General features: G+C 46.4%; 1 protein-coding gene across 4 annotated transcripts in view; it reads left to right on the forward strand.

Moving 5' to 3' along the window:
• The window catches only part of CABP1 (calcium binding protein 1), a 54,177-nt gene extending 36,644 nt beyond the window's left edge, over positions 1-17,533 (forward strand). For 2 of the 4 annotated variants that reach the window (XM_056504571.1, XM_056504570.1), the window contains 5 exons: positions 12,424-12,454; positions 13,124-13,267; positions 14,524-14,633; positions 15,049-15,196; positions 16,918-17,533. In XM_056504571.1, the coding sequence (XP_056360546.1) occupies positions 12,424-12,454; positions 13,124-13,267; positions 14,524-14,633; positions 15,049-15,196; positions 16,918-16,943 (459 nt within the window). In that variant the 3' untranslated portion in view covers positions 16,944-17,533. Of the gene's footprint in view, positions 1-4,107; positions 4,153-8,713; positions 8,891-12,423; positions 12,455-13,123; positions 13,268-14,523; positions 14,634-15,048; positions 15,197-16,917 lie in introns of those variants that run through there. The other 2 variants (XM_056504572.1, XM_056504573.1) reach the window with 2 other exon arrangements.
• Positions 17,534-21,738: the final 4,205 nt, after the last annotated feature.

Genomic DNA, 21,738 nt, shown 5'->3' on the forward strand with positions numbered 1-21,738 from the left:
GGTTTGAAAGCTGCTAATCCATATCTTCACTCTCCACTCTGGGATAGGAAGAAGTACAACAAAAATTCCTGCCCTCTTTGGATAAATTAAGTAAGGGGATGTATGTTAATATACTAAATGTTTGATGCATTTAATGGGCTCTTGGTAGAACTATGGACTTCAGTGAAAAGATACTAGGAACGGCTTTCCCTGCTTTGCTATACAATGCCCGCTACCTACTGACATTGCCCTGTAGCAGTGTTTATGTTGTGTTGAGAACAATGATGTAATCATCCAGCCCGTGAAGGACTGTGCACTTAAACAGCCTAGCATCTGAACAGTTCCCATACAAATCCATACTTCCACTGAAAATTTTTGCCAAGCAAAGCTACAGTTTGATAAGCAATCACATGTTTTGGATTGATTTTGTTCTGTCTGTTGTGTCTGTTGGATATTTACTGCCACTGGATAAAGTTACTGAATAAAGTAGCTGCCAAGTGATTAGCTATGAGGACTTCTGAAATTTTCCTATGAAATGAGCATTTCTGCCAAAGGTGCCAGCCCAAAGCACAGCCCTGCTGCTTTTTAAAGTATCCAGACATATTAAACCACCTAAATCATTCCTTGTTCAATGTCAAGTCAGCCAGTCTTCTCTGTCCCCTGTGCTCAGGTCAGTCAGTGTGCCAAATGCTTCTTTCCTGTGACCTTGCTCTGTGCCAAGCTCCATCCGCTGAGGTCTCTGCTCTCCACCTTGGACCTCGGGAGAAAGGGAGGGATGCATGAACAGTGGCAAGACTTGCATTTCACAAAGTTCTTACAGATTTTTAGAAAGTTTACAGAGACATAGACCTTAAAAGAACAGTGTGATTGCTACAAAGAACAGTGTGGGAAAACCAGTATACATGCATGTGCAACCCTCCCACATGCATACTGACTACCCCAGATATAGGCATTCCCACAGATCAGCACCTACACAGAAATGTTTCTGACACACTTATTCTCAGCATCCTGTTCTCTTACAGCAGCCTCAGTTGGAGGAAGGGAGAAAATATATTCCTTCTAACCTAATCTTCTAATGACCTTTCTGCCAACTCTACTTTCCTGCCTATCTCGAAGCTACCTGTCGTGGTGATGGGAACAGGTCCCACTGTAGAAAGATTTTCCTCCTCAGAGCTCAGCAGGGGCTGTCTGCTAGATTGTGGTGTCCTGCCCAGTTGCTCTTAAGAGAGTCAGTTAAGTAAGGAGATAAAAAAATTGTTTATGGTTGCATCTCTTGGGACTTTTGCAGCTCCACTAGAGTTCTTACAGAGTCGAAGTATTGTGACTGTGCTGCGAACCTGGTGCATGTGGGCTTTCATTCCCTCTTCCCTTCCTGGACTGCAAACTCCCTGCCAAGCTTGGCAGCAGGTCTCAGCCCTCTCACTCTGCCCTGCACATCTCCTGCAGCTGCCTGTAACTGTGAAGAAAAGCTGGAGAGGAGGCAAACACAGCAATGTACCACAGTGGCTGGTTCTGAATGCTCTGGTACAAGCCAGTATTTAGAGGCTGACCATCTCATTGGGAGTCTTTTAGAGCTCAGTGAGACACACTCCACAGCTGTATTCCATAGCTGTCCCACAATAGTCTGGGAACTGTGATAAATTTTTCTGGCAGGAGATGTCTGACTCCCTTTCTTTCCCTCCCTCTCTCTGGGACAGTGTGGGAGGTGGGCAATTCTCAGTTGCAGGGTGTTCCTGGCCTCCATGCTCCTTGTCAGGGAGAGATTCATTAGCAGCAGAAAGGCAATTCTCTCTCCTCTCTGCTTTGGAATTGAAGTCGTTTGTCTCAGGAAGGAGCCCAGGCGCCTCACTCTCTGTGTGGCAGCTTCTGCTCAAGGGAGACAAGTGCTTTGTCAATAAACAAGGAGCCTGGGGAATGGCTCCAGCTGACAGAGGACATTATTAATGACTGACGCTTTGTCAGAGGGTAGATCAGCCTCCCATTAGCTGCCTTAAGAGGGGAAAGAGAAATAGGGCTGAAGATGGAAGCCTGAGAGCAGCTGGGAGTTTCAGCATCTTCCTGCAAAGGCCCGGGACTGGTACAGCCCTCAGGGAGTGACTGTAGTTGTCCTCAGCATCTCCTGTGACAACAGGAGACAGGCCCAGCTCAGGAAGAGTTTTGCTTCCCAGCCTAGCATGGGTGGGCTTTGCTCTGGAGGTCTTCCCCTCTGTCCCCCTCTCAGTCAGCCCTGGGTGCAAGGGGCAGACAAGGAGTATCTTCCAGCATCGCCTGCTGCAGCTTATTTTGGAGAGTCTGTGGACCTTTGTGCAGGTCCTACACACTTCATTCAGTAAAGAAGGCATTGAGGGAATCTGAGAGGAAGCTGCCCCACTGCCTTCACTCTTGGGAAGCCATTTGTACAAGGAATAACAAGAAACACCATTCCCTATAGCCATCCTCTTCTGTCTGTGACTGTAGCTGGAGAAGCTGTGGGCTTTTGTCATACTTGGACTCCTAAACTCATCTCCTTAGGTGGAAGAAGCCTCTAAGCTCTGAAGCAACTGTTGAGTCATCTTAGAATCATACTTAATTTGCCACAGCACCATCAGGGTGGGAGAAAAAAATCCCTGCTTTGTTGTGACATTGACAGTTCATCCTTCTCTGTCCTACAGCCCTAGAGCTGCCAGGAGAGTGAGTCCTTGGCTCCTTCACAAAAAGTTTGTGGTGCAAGTACTCAGCCTATGGAGCAAGTCTCCACAGAAGCTTTTATTTGGAATCACACTTGCAAAGATGTGAAATCTTTCAGCTCAACACCTGAGTGTCCAACCAGGACACTGCATAACAGGGTGTAAGATCAGTGTCATCCCAGTCTCCAAGGTATTTGAAGGAGGTAGCTCTTCATACTTCTTTTCACTGTGGAGCTGCAGCTGTGGTGCCTTCATAGCTAAAGGTGCATTCACTATCCTACTCAGATCCTGTTGCTTGAGTGTGATGATGTGTTTTTAATGCAATTTAAATCCCTTTTCAGACTGAGTGCTCTTATGCTCAGCCTGAGATCAGGATAAAAATACTGGGATATCAGGATAAAAACATCCCTTTTCTTTCAGAGATTATTCTACACTACAGGCATAAAGTCCAAAGTTTAGAGCCAGGTTTAGGTTCAGGTTCCTCTTTTTTATTCCAGGACTTGGGCTCTTGCAAATGGAATGGATGGACGGATCTGACATCAAAGTTCTTTGATTCACATTATCTAACCTGGGGCTGTTTAGATTTAAGATTCAGGTGTGAGCCCATCTTTGGCAGGCTTGTGCGTATTAAACTGCCAATTGATTTTTACTTGCAGAAAGCTGGAAAAACTTCACTGCAAGACTGGCTCAAGATCTCTCCCTTGTGGTTAAATATTACTGTCCTGGAGCTGAGATTGTTGTAGGGTCCCAGGACTGCTGTCTCCAGGCTTGATTCCACCATGACAGGAAAAAAATCAGACACTTCTAGGTCTGCCGGTATTTATAAGCTGAAACAGGTCCCACACAGATAAATGATCCATTTCTGTTCCGAAATGAGCTGTGGTCTGCTCCAAGCCCCTAAGTGGATTGCCTTCTGGCCAGCCTGGTGCTGTGGTGATTGAAAAGCTGAGAGGAGTCAGATGGGGGGTGGGTAGGGATGCAGCGTTCAGAGGCTGTGTGGACCCAAACTAGCTAGATTCACGGAACTCATCACTGAAATCACTTCTAGCATTGCCTCTCTGTTTTAATTCTCCCTGAAACAGCCCTCTCCTATGCAGATTGAGGGGGGTGGGAGGGGTTTGAACATTAATCTGATGTAGATTATACATCCGCCTCCCTCTCTCCCCCCTTCTCACTCATTCTCTCTCTCTCCCTCTCTCTCCCTCTCTTTCTGTCTGTTTCTCTCCCCTCCCTCTCTTTCCTGCTTCATCTCTTCAAGAAAGTGAACATAAAGTAAAATACGGAGAGAGAGAGGCAGAGAGAGAAAAAGCTCCCTGAAGAGGGAAAGCCCCAGCAGCCAGTAGCTGTTTGGATTTGCCTGGTGCTGCCTTTCTTGCTTTGCTCCCAAGGAATACCTTTAATGGGATCAATTGCTTCAGTTCCTTTATAACCAAGTCCATCGGAAAGGCAGCTTCAACATATTATGGGCAACTGTGTGAAGTCTCCTCTGAGAAACCTCTCTAAAAAGGTATGTTCCCTGAATCAAAGTGCGTTGTGCATTTCCAGCCCTAGTTCTTGGGATGGGTGATATTATGGGCAGATGAGAATGGGAGGTGGGCAAAACACAGAGATGAGTATGAAGGGTTCAGCTTCTTCACCAGACTTTTTCTGTAAGAGCTGCTCATGCAAGTGCAGCCAGTAGAGCCCAGGATACGGAGAGCCAAAGTATATATAAATAAATGTATGTGTAGGCTCAAGTCCTGCTCACTGTGTTTGTACAGCCCTCCTCTGGGTACGTGCAAGCATGTGCTTGTCAATGTGCACAGTGTGTTGGCACTCCTGTCAGGGCATCTCAATGTGCGTGTGCACGTGCTTCGGTTGAGAGTTATCTGCTGGAGTAATGAGTATGCATACATATATGCATGTGTAAGTGAAGGGTCACATGTCTGTATGTGTTGCCATTGCTGTGTCAGAGTGTGCTCACCTATGGGCCCATCTGAGATACATGTGTGTCCTTAGCTCTTTACGTCTCTACACAGGCATCCTGAGTGCCTGAGCAGGTTTGCTGTGAGTGCAGAAAGGGGGAATTTCTGTATATCACACACATACTCTTGCTTGTATGGTGCTGTGTGTGCTCACCTGCTGGTGCATGTCCTCACAGAAGTCTGTGTGTAGACATGTACATATTTTCATGTCTATCCATCCTTGCATATTCACACAATTAGTTTTGTAGGTATGTGTTTGGGTACAGAAGCATGTTTTTCTCTCTGTTCTGCTTTTCCATTCATCTGTTTGTGAGTGGACACACTGGGTCCTGGCTGTGTGTTTGTGCATCATGTTGCACGTCAGCGTGGCCCATGTGTTTACATGCTTGGGCCCAGCTGGACTTCTTCTGTGAGCTGCCACATGTATCTGAGGCTTCAGCCCCAGCCCACAGTCTACTCTGTGCTGAGGTTTTGCAGTGGACAAATTAGATTCAGGAATAATTCTGCTATTATAGACTGGTTTGAAATGGGAATGACATGCCCCAGAAACATTTCTTGTTTGACTGAGGGAGATCTTACAGCACTGTTTACCTGTCAGCCACACAGTTCTCACTTGGCATTGCTGCAAATCTAATAGCTCAGCAAAAAGCTATGCAGTTCATTCTACATAAATGATAAAGTTATGCTGATCATCCGAAGTATTGCAATGAGATGCTGCCTCTGTGGAGATATTCACAACAGTGAAATGCCGCTGCCATCAAGATGCTCCATCAAAGAGACCTTGCACCTGGGAAAACTTCTCTGAGAGGGAGCTGTCTGGGAGAGGACCTCCATCATAGAGTGCTTCTTTTGGCTGCATGTTGGCCTCTTCTGTATAGAAACACAATTTGCTTGTTATCTTGGCTGCTGTAAACAAAGCCAGTAATGGCACAGTGCTGCTGTGGAGGAGCTGGGATACTTGATGAGGGAATTCATCACCAAGCAGTTAAACAGTGCTGAGACAATCCCTAGGTCAGGGTGACCTGCAGGGAGATGTAGAAGTAGCTGAGGTTCACCCAAGTGTTACACGTATGAAAAACCAACTTGGTTGCTTGTAGGTCATCGCCTCCAACTTGGAATAAAAGGAGTTGGCTGCAGCTGTGCTAGGCAATTGCAATTAAAGTCTGACATGGAGCCAGGCTGCTTGAATCAAAATAGATTCAAGAACCTGTAAATTCTGTGTTGTCAGTCTTTGAGGTAATTTATTCTTTCTTTCCTAAAAGCTGCTTTGAATAACTCACTTTGCACCTAGTTACACGATCTGGGATGTCAGGACTGAAGAGAAAAAGTTGCAAAGTTGAATTAGAGAATTTCTTAGACATCATTCCAGTGAGCTATGAAGTAAGGCACTCATCCTCACAGGTCCTGGTACTCTGCCATTCTTTTAATCGCAACACACATGGTTATAGTGGAGACTTTGCAGACCAGTCTTAATGTTGCCCAACTTCACTTGGCTATTATGTGATCTCAATCATTTTTTCTCAGATTTTACTTTGAGCAAACTCATTTTGCTGAAATGTTAGAGGAGGGATTGTAGACAACGTGTAGAAGCTGCTCTTGGGTGACAGTCTGAACTCTTAAATATATGATTTGAACCCAAAATTTGGGATTCAATCCCAGGCACCTGCTGACTTGGTCTGAGTCTGGATGACACCAGGGTACCTTGCTTGTTCAGGCTTTGACTCCATGTCTATTGTTTGAAGCTTCAGATTCTTATTGTGACAGTGTCACCCCCAGTGATTGTGGAAGCCATCCTGGCTGCTTTTCCCTCCAAGAGATACTGCAGTTGGGATCGAGGCCCCTTTTGGCTTGCTGTTCTGCAAAGTCCTTCTGACCTTCAGGCAGGGAAGTTAAGTGAATCCTGGTGTGCTTCTGCTGTGCAGAAATTAAAAGCCTTGGCATCCAGGTCCCTCACTTTACCACACCTCTCTACCACTTTGGCCATCTCTAGATCAACCAGGTCTCTACCCACTCCATTATCTGCTGGTCTGACACAGCCAACGGCTGGACTTGGCCAGAAAGATTAGTAGTGCTCCTCCTTTGCTCAGGGAAGGGACTGGGAAAGCCTGATCTCCCCAGTCCTATCCTTGAATTTTCTCTGTCTTGCACACATCTGTTTCCCCCATAATAGGTGGCTGATGTTTCTTTGCCCATACCAATATCACAACTCCCTTGCCCTCCCTTCTGGGATGTAGAAGAAACATGGTGTAGGGAACTTGAGTGGATATTTGCTGGAGACTGCTGGCAGAGGGAACATTGAATGCCATAAATCCTGTCTGCTGTGGCAGGGCAGGGCAGGGAGCCTCTCTGAGCTGTTCACCTTGGTATTCTGGCACTGCAACAGTTTGTCTGGTCACAGTCCTCAGTGGCTCTTGGCAACTGTTTTGACAAACTGGCAACCTCTATCAAGACAGAAAAATAATGGTATGATTATTATGAGGTACTGCTGTATAGCTTGGCAATAAACAATTGACTGGAAGTCTCAACAAACAAACATTTGGGGCTGTGGGGCTTTGCATCCTTCACGTGGCTTCACTGGAATTAAACACAGAACTGATGTGGAGTGTTTAAGTGATTCATATTATTTGGTATATTAAACTGAAAAATGTGCCAGGAAATAAAAGCTGATAATTTTGAAAATACATTTCTCTGATGCCACAAAGCTGTGTAGCTCAACACAGATGTCTTGACATTTAGCTGAGCTAGTAGTATGCCATTCGTGGATGGATGCTCATATTTCAGTTTTTTAAGGACAAGTGTCCTATATGTCAGAATTAATCAGAGACAGATTCCTTTCTCATCCATGACTGCAACAAAAACTCTTTTCTGCTTCATCATTTTCTTTCTCCATGGCTTGCTTTTTGAGTTATTTTTGTTTTGATGCTTGATATTCACATGACATTGTACATGAGCAGATTGGTGTAAGACTGTGTACAATAAGGCAAATTACAAACCATGCATGCAATGTAATAGCACATGGCAGACACAGCGTGTAGATACAATAGTCTCAGACAAGTGTGAATGGGGGGTGTTTGTGTCTGGTCTTTTAGCCTAAAAATGTACCTCAGACTTTCATGAAAGGGTTAATAGAGACAATGACAAGTGACAGATCACCCCTGGGAACACTGGCTGTAAAAGCAGAATCATTCCTGAAGAGGAATCTGATGTATGATTAATGTTTATTCTGTAAAACCGAGGGTCCTGTGGGTTGTGATGGCTTTTTATAGCTGCATGGGAATATCAGGATAAGAGGTTTTTTGCAGAGCCAGGGAAATGCATTTCTATAAAAGGAAAGCAGCGCCTCCTTATAATATCCAGTGCTGGATTCTGTTCTGGAGCCTTAACTTAGCAGGACATGTGCACTTAGGAAAATGTGCAAATGCAAACACTCAAAAATTTTGTGCCCGTGCCTGATCTCCACTTTGGGACTGTCAGTGATTAAAAGAGGCCAGGGCAATAAGTGCCTCAAACCTTGAGGTTGTAAGTAATTAGTAGCTGCACAAGGCAGCGTGAGCCTGCAGTTGGCAGGGCCACCTGATGCTGAAAATGTTCTTCTGATAAGGTGATACAGTGTGTGATGCTGTGCTGCTGAAAAGTAATGTGGGGCCTGAGCAGTGGCTTTGTGCAGGTTCTGCCTGCTCTCCTGGGGATGCCCTGGCCAACGCAGCTCTGCCAGCAGCACAGGCTGGCACACGTACTGTTAAGTTGACATGTGCTTGTCCTTTGCAGCTCGTTCAAGGCAGTGTTAACTCTGGGGCTGATTGTGGGAGTGTGGCACTTTGGGCTCTGTCTGGGTAGATGTGAGCAGTGCTGAGAGTCTGATGTAATTTCAAAGTGAAATTCTCGTGGTTGGTTGTTCTTCTTTCAGCTTTTGAAAGTGAACTCCTGGACTTACTGCTTCTGTACAAAACCTAATAGGCTGGTGGGGGGGACGCAGTGTGCACCAGATGAAAGAAATTTAGCAATTATGTCTCTGCGAGGCGGTTCAGTAAAACTTCAGAGGAACGAGATGGGGAGGTAACATCCTCTGTTGTGTTGTTTGCTTGCTGCTGGTTGGCTGGGAAGATCCGCCATGACGAGAAGACGAGCTATAGAGCTGTCCAGACGAGTGAAGAGGGGTCGTCGGCTGGCGAGTACCAGGGTCCGCTCATGGTGCTGGCCCAGAACTGCGCTGTCATGCACAACCTGCTGGGGCCAGCATGCATCTTCCTGAGGAAGGGCTTCGCAGAAAACAGGCAGCCTGTACGTAAGTTACACCCAGCGGGGCGAGACATGCACAGACACGTGGACGTGAGTCGGGGATGCGGTGCCGCTCCCGTGCTCCGTCTGCATGGAGCTCCGTAACTCCCAGCCCTGGATCTCGAGCATCCTGGCTCCAGCTCCAAGTGCAAATACAGTCACAGACAAATGCCTAAGCTGAAGGATGTGCACATATCCTTGTGCATAAACACCAAGAAAGGAGGATTCTAAACTTGCAGCTATGGAAGATAGATCCAAGCATACACTCAAGTAGCCATAATCATATGAATTCAGGAAGAGGTTTTAGGACTTCAGGACTGGCATACTCATATGGACTCAGGAAGAGTCCAGTGCTCAAAGCTGTTATTGCAGCAAGACATATCTCGTTCCCAGGCTCAGATTAGCATTTAAAGCCCAAATAGCCAGTTAAATGCAAATCAGGGCATCTGTATTGGGAACAAGCTGTCCATGTTTGACACTGTTCCTATCAGTTCACAGTGAGTACACTAGTACCAGCAGAAATAAGCAGTCAGCTGCCTCCTCACAGATACCCAAACACAATCTCTTGTGCATGACATACCCAGCCTGACATTGCAGCAATCCCAGCCAGTTAAACTGAGGAACATCCGGCTGTCCTTATATTTGCAAATAGTGCCAGGCTACCAAATGCTATATTACCCTCCCACAGGGAGAGAGAAAAATAGCAGAACCACATCTATTCATTAAGTCACACCTATTGTAACTAGGTGTTCATATGCCTCCTATGTGTGCATTTATATACAAGCAATAAAAATATGTACTTGTACATATACACCCCAATATTGTGTCTTTACAATAACTAAAACATGTTCTTGCCCCCAAGCATTCTACTTCTATAATAACATGAATTTAAAGACAAACAGAAACATATGATTAACACACATTTTATGGATATGTATGAGTGAATATGTTCATTGTCAGATACTCATCCAGTGCCTTCCATATTCTTGTGGTGAAACAAAGCTCACCCCAATTGCCTCAGAACCAGAGGTTTATTGCCTCTGCAAGAAACCTCTGCTTTACTTGTGTGTTGATATGGTCATCTACAGCTGTAGGAGACATGTAGGTCTCTATTTCTGAAACCTCTGCTTCAACCAACAACTCAAAAAAGGGCAATTATGTGTCATTATTGATCAAAGGGCTTTTGTTCTTCCTAACCTTCAGCCACTATGTGATGACATTGTCCGTGTGCCAGGTCACTAAATCAGGAAACACTCTTGCACAAGTACACTTGCTGTCCTGCACAGAGCCACCTGTCACAGGAGATAGGTCCAGCTCCCTAGTGGACAGCTGGACAAGTGTCCATCTTGCTTAGGCCATGGAAGCTCACTGTACCCTAAGAGGTCTCCAAAATAGGATTAGTGATGTCTCTAAGTACCCTGATGTAGAATAAGTGCATCTAATACACAGCTTTACTTTTACTGACTCTCTAGGCCAACAGGATTTCTTGTGCATAGAACAGAAATAAATGAGGGTAAGACCATTAAGTATAATGGACCCTCTGGGAGTCACCTCTGCTCATATCTAGGATCTAAGCTCTTGGAATAGTTTTATTCCTCTTCCCATATGTTCTCCGAAAGCTTTAGAGTGATTCAGCCCATTTTATCCCAAGCAATTTTACTCCTTAATCATTTTAGGGGATCTTTCAAATTTAAAACAGAAAACCTCTTCATGACGTTAGTTATCACTTGAGTCAGATTTTTGGAGGGACATCCTCCCCCTCCTTCTGCATTTGCAGTCTGTGGCAAATGCAAATTCTTTGGTGTGCAAAATTAAAGCTAGTGCTGAAGCCCCCACTTCTGACAAGGGTTACCGATGTCAGTTGCAATGTGGTCTTCAGTGAGGGGGGAGGAGGAGGATGGTCCTGTGAGGACTGTGCTGGAGGAAGGCCTGGGTCCTACCCTGGCTGCTCTCACAAGACAGCGGCTGCTGCACATGAGTCACGGCACCTTTACACTGCAGCTGGCACTCACAGCCCTGCACCTGCTGTGAACCCAGCACTATCGCCAGGGATCAGGGTCTGCAATTGCTAGAATAAAGTGCACAAGGTGCTAGAACTGATCATGGGTGGTTTTCTTCTGTTATTTTATCTAAGGCAGGAAGGCAATTATGCCTCCTGCATCCAGTCTGTGGAGTTTGAATTGTTTTATTACTTTGTATTGATGAAAGCAGAACAAATGGGATGACATGTTTGAAAATACCAAGTCTGTGAAGGATGAAACAGCAGAGCCAGCACGCTCCAACAGTTCCATCCAGCACAGAGATGCCTCTGGGAAGGTTATGAGTGGCAAGCTGGTCATTTCTCTGGCACAGCCCACTTCTGCACAGACGTAAACCAGTGTGTTGTCCTAGTTTGCTATGCACTCTGAGCAGCTGCCATTAGAGTTTCCAGAGGAGCCTGTGGTTAAATAGCAGAGGATCATCCATCTCAAACTGATCTAAGGCACCGTCTACAGGCACATGTGGTGAGGCTGGAGGACACCTGGAAGGCAAGGAAAAACTCCTCACAGTTGAGGGGAAAAGCCAAGAGCAAGACGACAAAAGAGATCGCATTTCCGTGTTTCCAAATTCTCAGATGTTTTGGATTTGCCTGGGAGTCATGAGAGGAACTAGAAAGGGCATTTAAACCAGAAAGCAGTGCATTTCCATGCTCATCTCTTCTTCCTGGTGCAGTGTTGGAACTTTCCTATACTCTAATATCCTCCCCCTTCTTCCAAGAAATTCAAATTGGATGTTTGAAGTTGCAGTGTTTCCTGAACATGGTGAATCCTTGTCCTCTTTCATTTGTAGATGACCTTGATGATGTATATGTTGTGTGTCTGCGTTCATGACTGGTTTCAAAATGCTTGTATATGGAGTTGAGGCTGGGGGGAAGGGGGAAGTTCCTACCTTTTTGTGGGGACAGATTGTAGATGTCACTGAGACATTGACTGTGAGAGACCTCATGGCTGTTGCTGTCTTGCCAGAAGGACAGAGATCAAGCAGTGATCTGAGCAGATGATGATCTAGACCTGCTGGTTACAAGGACTGCTTCCAGCTGCTTTGATCTGTGTGTGTCAGCAGGAGTGACAGTAGAAATACAATCAGGGCTCCAGAGGAGATCATAACTGCTGCAGGGGCAGTCTCCGCTCCAGCACTTGGTGCCAGGGAATGACAAAGCAGCTTCATGAAGGTGCCAATAGTACCATCGGGGAGAGGCCACAAATCTTGCTGTGTTGGTCCAGGTCTGTTCTGTTCAGGGACCACCCGTCACCCCCTTGTCGACAGATGAGAGGGAGAGGGGCTTCCAGAGAAATGTGTGCAGGTTAACACCCATCTCTTTGGGAAGGAAAGCTGGGAAGCCTTCCTAGGTAGATGGTATTAAACATGTCATCACCTTCTTGTTTATTTTCTCACTTTCTGGCTTGTTCCAGAACCCTTTGAACCAGCAAGTGCTATTTTGAAACTATGTTTGTGGCCAACAAATGTCTTGAACATAATATGTTCTCCTTTTACAGGATAGAGAACTGCGTCCAGAAGAAATTGAAGGTAAAGTTTGGTGCTCCTTCTTTGCCCTCTTTCTCCCTGCCCAGTGAAAACCTATTGGCTGGCTCTTTCATGTTGGCCCCCATGGGTTAAAATAATTTGGGGCAAATCAAGGGAGATGATTACTGATATAATTCCTGCAAACCCCAGCAAAAGAAATAATGTATAAAATGGAAGGAGTTCTGACTGTGAAGAAATTTGCATCCATTCCAGGGTGAGAGCATAAGTAAGCAATGGGATATTGGCTGTTAGGGAACTGCCAGCTGTCCCTCCAGCTCCCACAGAAAGTCTTGTGGAGCATGATACTATAATATGGCTCCAAGGAAGCCATTTTACCTGCTGATCCCTACAGTGAGGGATATATAATAGAGTGCAGAGGTAAAAGTTGGAAAAGCTTAATAATTGCAGTTTCTTTAGGGGGCACAGTTTAGCAATGAAGTGTTTGTGACACTCGTAGTCCAAGCAAGCTTTCCTGTCAGGAATGGGTCAGCAGCACTGCTGACAGAACAGCTTAACTTTGCACCAGTCATTACCTCACGCAGGGATATCTGGTGGGAAAATACTGAGTATCTTAGAGAGTCTGGCTTCATAAAGTGCTGTTTATTCTGGGGAGTTTTCTTGGAAAAGGTATTTCAAGCTGTCACTGACAATATTGTTCTTCCATTCCCACAGAATTAAGAGAAGCCTTTAAGGAGTTTGATAAAGACAAGGATGGGTTTATTAACTGCAGGGACCTGGGGAACTGCATGCGGACAATGGGCTACATGCCTACTGAGATGGAGCTAATAGAGCTCTCCCAACAGATCAACATGAACCGTGAGTAATATACATCCAGCTGTACCTGCCTGTTGCTTCTGTATGCTGCATCATTGCCTCAGGCCCTCTTGGTCTCTGTCTTTTCCTTTGGATTTTTCCCCTCTCTTCTTTGGTTCTGATTTTCACTCCTTATCATCTCTCCTGTTTGTTTGTTTGTGGTCCCTAGAAGTCGATGCCTTTGTTTTTGCTTGTCAAAGGTTCTGTGTGGACTGTACTGTTTATGGGAACAGTGAGTGTAAGGGGTTGTCCTTCATACCCATGTTGTCAGGTATAAAACTGCCCTTACTGCAGCGGTCAGGCACTGGTGCACAGGTTCTGTGTGTTGTCACATTGAAGCTGTTGTCAGATGGTGTCAAACTGAAGAGTGAGCCTGGGAAGATGGGGATGCTTTGCTTAGATGGATGAGCTGTTGCTCTGTGGTGGTCTTTTGTGTATCTGCTGTGTGCCTGGGGATGGGGTCTGAGCGAGCTGTGCTGGCAGTGTCAGATGGAAGCATCTGCTGCAGTCATGGAAAGATGTGACAAATGCATCTGATTCACTGTAACTGTGTTTGTGGCTCTTGTCTTTCACCGTCATTTTTGTCACCTCTCATTTGTGGCAGTGCAGGGTATCACCCTCAGCCAGGTGGAGAGAAGTGTATTTAGTGCATGTTATTTCTGACACAGGATTATATTAAAAAGACAGGTTACTTGGTCAGGGGAAGGAAAACAGCTTTGACATATGCAACCAGTCACACACAAAAACGGCTGATAACCCTGGCACATGAGTGCTTGGGAATTTGAGAGTGTTGGTGACAGCTCTCAGGGCACTAACAAGTAAAAGAGCTAATAGAATGAATAAACAGTTGGACGTGCATTAGCTGCTGTAATGGAGCAGGACTGCACCAGTGCTGCAGGGCACTGCCCAGGCTTTGCAGGAACATCATGCTGTGCCCTTGCCGTGCCCTTTGGCACGAGCACAGCAGAGTTGCTATAAGCACTACAACGATCAAGCCTCTGATACGTACTGTGTGATGCAATAAGGGTGTGACAGTCCATGGCAGCCTAGGATGGAATAGCTTGGGCTCATTCTGCCCAGCTCATAATTCAGAAAATATAGGGTAAACTACCTCTCCTTTTCCTTCCACTGTCCCACACCTTCTGTGCTTTTCTTCCTGGAGGGCCAAGCACTCTCTGGGGCACACAGAAATGAAAACTGAGTGCTGGTCTTGGTTAACTTATGGAGTTCTTACACACAATCTTTCATCTTGTCCCAAGTGGGTGGCCATGTGGATTTTGAAGATTTTGTTGAGCTGATGGGACCAAAACTTCTAGCAGAGACTGCAGACATGATTGGTGTAAAAGAACTCCGTGATGCCTTCAGAGAGGTGAGTGATCCCTTCTGCATGTGCCCATAGAAATGAGCAACATAAGACAGGATAGAGAGAAGACCCACTGGAGAAGACGAGGAGGAGAGAGCAGCACAGTGGAAAACCTAGAAAGAGCCCAGTCAGGCGTGGAATAAGGGAGGAGCAGAGAACATTGCTAAGATAAGGGAACTCTTGAGGCAAGGAAGAGAAAAGCTGGTGCAGACACAGCATTTGCAAGGGTTTTCTGAGGAGAAAAGACTGACTGGATCCAAAAGACACCCAAAGGAGAAAAAGGAAGGAAGGAATGGAGACACGGAAGGAATGGAGAAAATATAGGACTCTCAGGAGCAGGACAATACAAAAAACCAACTCAAAGCAAGATCTATTTCCATTAACTGTATTTCCCCTGCTGGTATTTTTCATGTGCTTGCAGTTTGACACTAATGGTGATGGGGAGATCAGCACCAGCGAGCTGCGAGAAGCCATGAAGAAACTTCTAGGGCAGCAGGTGGGTCACCGGGATATTGAAGAGATCATCCGGGACGTGGATCTGAATGGAGATGGGCGTGTTGATTTTGAAGGTGAGAAGGGATCAACGCTTGCTGTCCATCTGCTCTGGTGTGAGTTGGAGTTGCAGATCAGAAGCTGAAGATTTGCATGCTCAGGGTTCTAAAGTATGGAGAAAAATAATTTCATTTTTTCAGTCAGATCCATTGTTCATTTGTGGATCACCTCTTGCTGCATCTCAGTTTGGGTTGGTTCTCCATAATTCTAGCATGGTAAGAGATAGAACCTGACATACAGAAGCAGATCCTGGTGCACACATGCTGCGCCTGCCATTATTTTATGAGGCATTTTCCTTTCTTTAAATCTATTTTATCTCACATCAAGAGCTGTGAGGTGTCTGGACTGCTTTGGAGAATTAATTGCACCTTCCATTTCCTCTGGCTCACCTTTGTCATATGGGTTTATAGAGAATTTGTTTCTTTGCCTTTATGCCAGAGGATGGTCTTGTGCCAGCTGTGCTCACTGAGTGCAGATATCTGATCTATAGGTGTCATGTTAAATCCTAGAGATAATTAATTTCTTCTCACAGTTTTCATGTCAGAAGAACTTTGAAACATAAGTGGTTAGGCTACTGTCCTAGCCATTAGCTGTGGCAGGAGCGATAATAATAGGGGCCAGCATTTCTGGCAAGGAAGCAGTTGATATCAGACAGATAAGAAGATATAAGAGCTGGAAGGTGTGAGAGTGTGGCAGGCTGCTTTTTTCCCTGGTAGGAATCCAGATGTCCCTTTGCAGTAAGGGTGAAGTACAAGAACTATAAAATTAAAGTAAAATTGACATCATTTTTTTGGCTCAGCAGCAATCCTGGCTCTCCTACATGACAAAGATTACTGAAGCCTCTGAGGGCTTTGGAAATATTAGAATACCACCAGTATCTTCCTAGAAAGTATCTGGTAGCTGCAGTTGTTCTAATGGACTGGCTGATTACATGACAGTAGCTCTCCTTGTTTCCCACAGCCAAATTATGTTAGACAGCTAAAATACATGAAATGCTATCCCAGTATCAATTTCTCTGTGAGTTACCACTTTAGTTGTCAAAGGACACCTCCATCAATGAAAAAGAAGTCAAGGGGGTAATTTCCACTGCCCTCCTCTTTGCAGTTATTAGTTCCTCAGCAATTCAAGCGCAGAATGAAAACACATTTATATTTGATGGCATTTACACTCAATTTGAACAATTGCAATTGACTTCACAAACTGCAGGGTAGTCAAGAAATAGATCCCAGGTATTCTTACAGTTAACATGTATCTTTAAAAACAAGAGGTTTTATTTCCCTTGAAATAAATTTTTCTCTAAAAGAATGCCAGTATCCAGCAAAACTCTCATGCTTTCCCACACTGGTATCTCTGTGAAGTGTCAAGTTTACTAAGAAATCATACTGTGTTCTCAAAACTGTAAATCAAGGTTCCCTGAAGTTACAGTGAAGGGAGACAATGCTTGCTTGCTGTAGTGTTGCACAAAGAGCTGCTTTTGCAAACAAGACCATAGGTGGCTGGGAAGGAGTCCAAGGCAATGAATTGACCTGTTAGAGGGATCTTATCACCATATCTAATGGCAGGATTAAAGCCCATGTTGTGTGAGCTCTCAGGGCCAGTCTTGGAGCACACAGCCTTAGCTGGCAGCCTGTGGACTCTGAGTCTCACCCTGGCTGCTTGCTGTCTCCAGTGAAAGAGAGCTGGCTAGGGGACCATGGCTGCCTTCTGCTTCAGGGCTGTCTTGTGTTGTTGATTGCAGAGTTTGTTCGCATGATGTCCCGTTGAAGATTATTCTCAGCTAAAGAAGAATCAGCACCTTAGAGAGGGCAGAAGAGGACCTAGGTGGAGCATCTAGCCCCGATGTTCCTACATGAAGGTTTATCGGCTGGCTGCAATTAGGACATTGCAAGATGACCTGCTGCTCCTCCCTCATGGTGGTCCCCATGCCCCTCCACCTTTCACACTGTGAAAGACTTGCAACTTCCTACAACTGGAACCATTCCTTGAAGATGATTGCAGGAAACTGCAGAGCCAGGACTTGCCATGATGCTTTCATGGGATACTTGCAACTTTAGACTCCTCCTCCCCAGCTTTATTCTCCCACCAGCTGCTGCAAAGCAAAAGCAGAAATCCTCTTGGCGTGGTGGATGAGAGCAAAGCCATTGGGACTGGTGGCAGCCTCAGGGCGTGCTCTGCACTTCTTGGTTTCCCTTGGTGAACCATGTCTGTGTTTGCTGTCTCAGTGTGTGTCTATCTGTGTGGAGTTATTTATGCTTCCCCAACACTTATTTGCATCTCCTGTGGTTATGTTTACCAAGAGTAAATTCAAATATATGTCTTGCGGGGGGAAAGTGATAAATATGCACGTTGAAATGATGTGGAGCCTGGATGTCCCTGTGAGAGGTGGTGGCCGGGCTTGGGTGGAGAAGGGCTTGGGCAGATGCACACCCAGTCTGCACCTGGATCCAGAGGCAAGCCCTTGCTGCAGAAAGGGGAGTCAATGCTGGCCACTGAGTCTGTGTCAGGACTCAGCTCTCCTTCCCACTGTCCCCATGGCCAAGGGGCCTGGAGGTGCCTCACAGTGAGGGCATTGCGAAGGGTCTCTGTCTCTGCATGCCCTCCACTGGCCTGGGCACAGGTGAGAGCCCCTGCAGTGTTGTAGGAAGGAGCTGTGGAAGAAAGGGTCCAGAGGGGAGCTAGGTGGGGAGGGAATAGGCAGCAATGGCCAACCTCACCCTTTTCAGGTCATTTTAAACACAGCTGTGAGCACATGTGTGGTGGGGCCATGCTGTGGGAGCTGAGCTGTACCTCCACTGGTGCTGGGGATTGGCTGAGAGCCTCCTTATGTGGCAGTGCTCTGCTCTCCAACCTCTTCACACTCTGGAATGCTGCACATGTCTGCAGCAGGGACAGCAGCAGCCTCCAGGCCCTACCAGCTGCTTCCAGACACATCAGATCTTATCCTTTTTTCCCCAAGATGCTCCCAACTTACCAGTCCCTTCCTCTACTCTACCAGACCTACAGTTGTCTCCTTTCTCTATGCAAAGGCTCAGTCGCAAGCTGCCAGAATTAATTTCTGTTTGGCTTCAAAGGCTACCATCATCATTGTGTGTTTCTTGGTGTGACTGGGAGCTGTTTTCCTCTTGGTTACCTCCTTACTCAAACTGGGAGGTCAAGGATCAATATCCTCCTGCTTCCTCTATCTTTCTCTTCTGAGGTTCTCTTTTAGATTCTTGGGGTCCACAAATTCATTTCCCAAAGGAGGATTTTCTCTTCTGCTTTCCTATTGCTCTGCCAACCAGCATAGCTGTAGTGATGGCTGATGCTCCAGTGACAGAAAAACTATGTTTCTCCTTATACTTGTGTGTGTGTGCGTGTTTACTTGTGTTTGCACAGGTGTGTGCACTAGGAAGGGTTTGTGTGTGTGCACATAAAAGCAAGGAGTGCAGATAGGTACCTGGAGTGCAGCAATAGAAGAGTTTGCATGCAAGTGGGTGTATGCAAACTGTGTGTGTTTATCTATGGAGCTGGTCCCATCTTGAAAATGTGGGTGTGAGCCAAGAAATTGGAAAATGGATATTTACAGATCTCCACATTTACTGGCTCAGCATCTGTATTGTTGAGGATATTATTGGAGATAAGGGTGATAAACTGAACAGAGTCCAGAGTCCTGGTACATTATAAATGTGTTTAGGATAATACTGGGGAGGGGGAGCCGTGTGCAGGTTTGTGTCTGCCAAAGGGAGTGTTGGTACACAACTGTGCTTCACTTACAGTGGAGCCTGTTGAGGAAGGAGCTGCTGTGCATGTGGAGCAGGACAGCTGTGCTGCTGCCTGTGTGCTGCAGAGTGCTGTGCCTGCCTGTGGATGCTGGGGACAGCTTGGGGTATGTGCTTGTGCCACAGCCAGCCTGCAGGAGCCCAATGGAGTCAGAGGCCACAAGCATGGTGGCCGCCTCTGCTTGCTTCTTCCCAGACCCTGCCCTGAGCAGTAGCATCTTTTGTACACAGCATCAGATTGCAGGACAGTCTTTATTTAAAAATGGTTATCACATGTCTAGAGGCTGGACTAATCCACAGTGCAGCATCACGGTGCCTGGGCATCTTCCCTGCAAACTATGGCCATTTTCACTTAAGCAGGTTCCTGTGTTTGTAGTGTGGCTTGTAGTGTGTGCTGTGCCTGTTATCCTAAGAGTGCCAGGCAAAGGCTGGCTGCAGGACATCTTTGTGCCATTGAAGAGGCCATCTTTGAACCACAGCTGCTTCTGGGGAAAGATGAGTCTGCCAAATCATCTGTAGATCTTTTCTGCCAGGTGTCACCATGATACAGTGAACAGGTCAGACAGGGCAGGTCTCAAAAGCCTTCTTTTATTTTTTTTTTTTCCTTCCAGCAGAAGCTCTTGAGCTCCTGCTGCTAGCCTGATTTTACTTTCACAACAAGCCCAAATAATCCCAGGGAGTTTTACTATTTTCTTGTGTAGACAGGGGCAGAGATTAAAGATCCAATCTAAATAATCTAATTCCAGAGATAATCCTTTTGCTCTTATCTCCAATTTGGTATCAGGGAGGCTTCCAAGGAGCTCTGCATGGCAGGGAACAGCTGGTCCCTTGTGGGCACCTCAGCCTTGTAGCCCTGTGCCATTTGGGAGGGCTATGGGACAGTAGGGTTGGCTCACACTGATTTCTTAGATATCTCATTAGCCATGAGGCCTGCTTCTGACCCATACATTTTTGCTGCTCTTTTTGGACATCCCAAATCCTGATCCCATTTTCCAGCAGGAAATTTCTAATACCCTAAACATGTCCCCCTTGCTGCTTGAGAATAATCAGGGTGGTAGGTAGACCAGGTAGGACAGATTCAAGACAGTCATATTGGCACAGCTGTCAGGGAACAGGGAGAGATCAAGGGATTGAGAAAATTACTCTGAGCCTTTCACTTGTAGGTTACTAGTGTAAATCCAGCCTGCATCAAGGGACTGACTGATGGCTCAGTGGATTAGTAACAGGATGGAGCCTTTGACATCTGGGGCACAAACTGGCATCAAGTTGCTGGTGTGACAGTAAGTATTGATTTAGGGCAGCAGTATAGGACACCACAGGCCAAACAGCATCTGCTATCCTCTGCCAGGAGCTGTGACCAGCCTGTGAGCCACAGTGAGGGCTCCTCTTGCCCCCAGATGAGCACAGCCACTGTCCCTCCTCACTGCTGCTCAGTGAATCTCTCTTGCTTTGTGATGCACTACTGATCCTTGGGAAATGATCATCCAAGCTAGTTTTAGAAAATGCTCATCCTAGGGACACCTGGTAACAGTGTTTATATGCTTCAAAGTTGTGCTCCTGATTCACACATCACAGTTTAAAGTGTAGGATTAGGGAGGATCATTTGTAATCAGCATAAATGAGCTCTAATAGGCCTCCCTCAGCCTCACCAACTGGACAGCATTGTCCTGGCCACGGCTGCTTGCACTCCTTTGGTAACAGAACTTGGGAGACACCCAACAGGTCACAAACACAGCAGGGATACAGGAGATTAGCCTGGATCTGATCAGATGCTGCTACCAGGGCTGGGGTCTGTAATGCTGAGATGATTTGCCAGGAATCAGCATGAGGTGGCTGAATCTGGAGAGGTGCTAAACATACACATTTCATGCTACTAATCTGGATGTGGTTTCCTAAGGCACCCTGTAGTTTTAGGAACCCCTTCCTGGCATCAGTGCTGGTGTGGGAGTGCAGCAGTGCCATGTCTGTCCTGGCCCAGTTATACCATAAGCCCAAGAACTGATGTCACAGCAGCAGGAACATGCTTTGGGGTCCATTCCAACCTGGGCAGAGCAGACTGGGGACAGGGGGTAGGTGGTTACACATTCCACCAAACAGTTTACTTCTCCAAGAAGTGTATGGTTAAGAGGCCCACAGATGCATTACAAAAGCGACAAATGCGTTTAATTCTCAGTCTGCAACACCAAGTCTTTATAAAAGCAAAGGCTTTGGGAAAGACTTGAATTAATAAAACATCACTGCTACTTAGAAGCAGCCACTGCTAATGCAGCCAGTGCCAGGAGCACAGCCCTGAGGCCTGGCTGGTATCTGATGCCTCAAGGAACACCGTGATCAGACAGAAGGACAAACATTAAGTTATTTGTTCTCCCTTTGTGTAGGGAGTGAGTTTCATTCGACCTCCATCTGGGATATCTCACTCCAGCCACCCAAGACCTTGCCAAGGTCCTCCGGAAAACAAACATAGGATTTTTACATTCTCCTATGAAGCGCAAGCCAGGGATCAGCCTGCTGGCAGTGTCACGGTCACCTCCCCGCCTTCCCCTTCACCGGCCGCTTTGCTTCTCAGGCAGATTATTGTGTGCAAGGTGCTGGCACGGCACCGGCCGCATCGCTCCTTGCCGGGCGGGCAGCAGCTGCCTATTCCCCTACTCCATGCCAGGAGTGAGCAGGAGAACCAGCGCGTTCTGCCAAGGCAGCGAGCCGGGCTTGGGAGCTGCTGTTCAGAGCACAGCGGGCACGGAGCTACCGGGATGTGGCGAGGAGCCGCCCCCGATGGCGCTGGAGGTCCCGCTGCCCCAGCT

Source organism: Oenanthe melanoleuca, chromosome 15, assembly GCF_029582105.1.
Source record: "Oenanthe melanoleuca isolate GR-GAL-2019-014 chromosome 15, OMel1.0, whole genome shotgun sequence".
Taxonomy (NCBI): Eukaryota; Metazoa; Chordata; class Aves; order Passeriformes; family Muscicapidae; genus Oenanthe; species Oenanthe melanoleuca.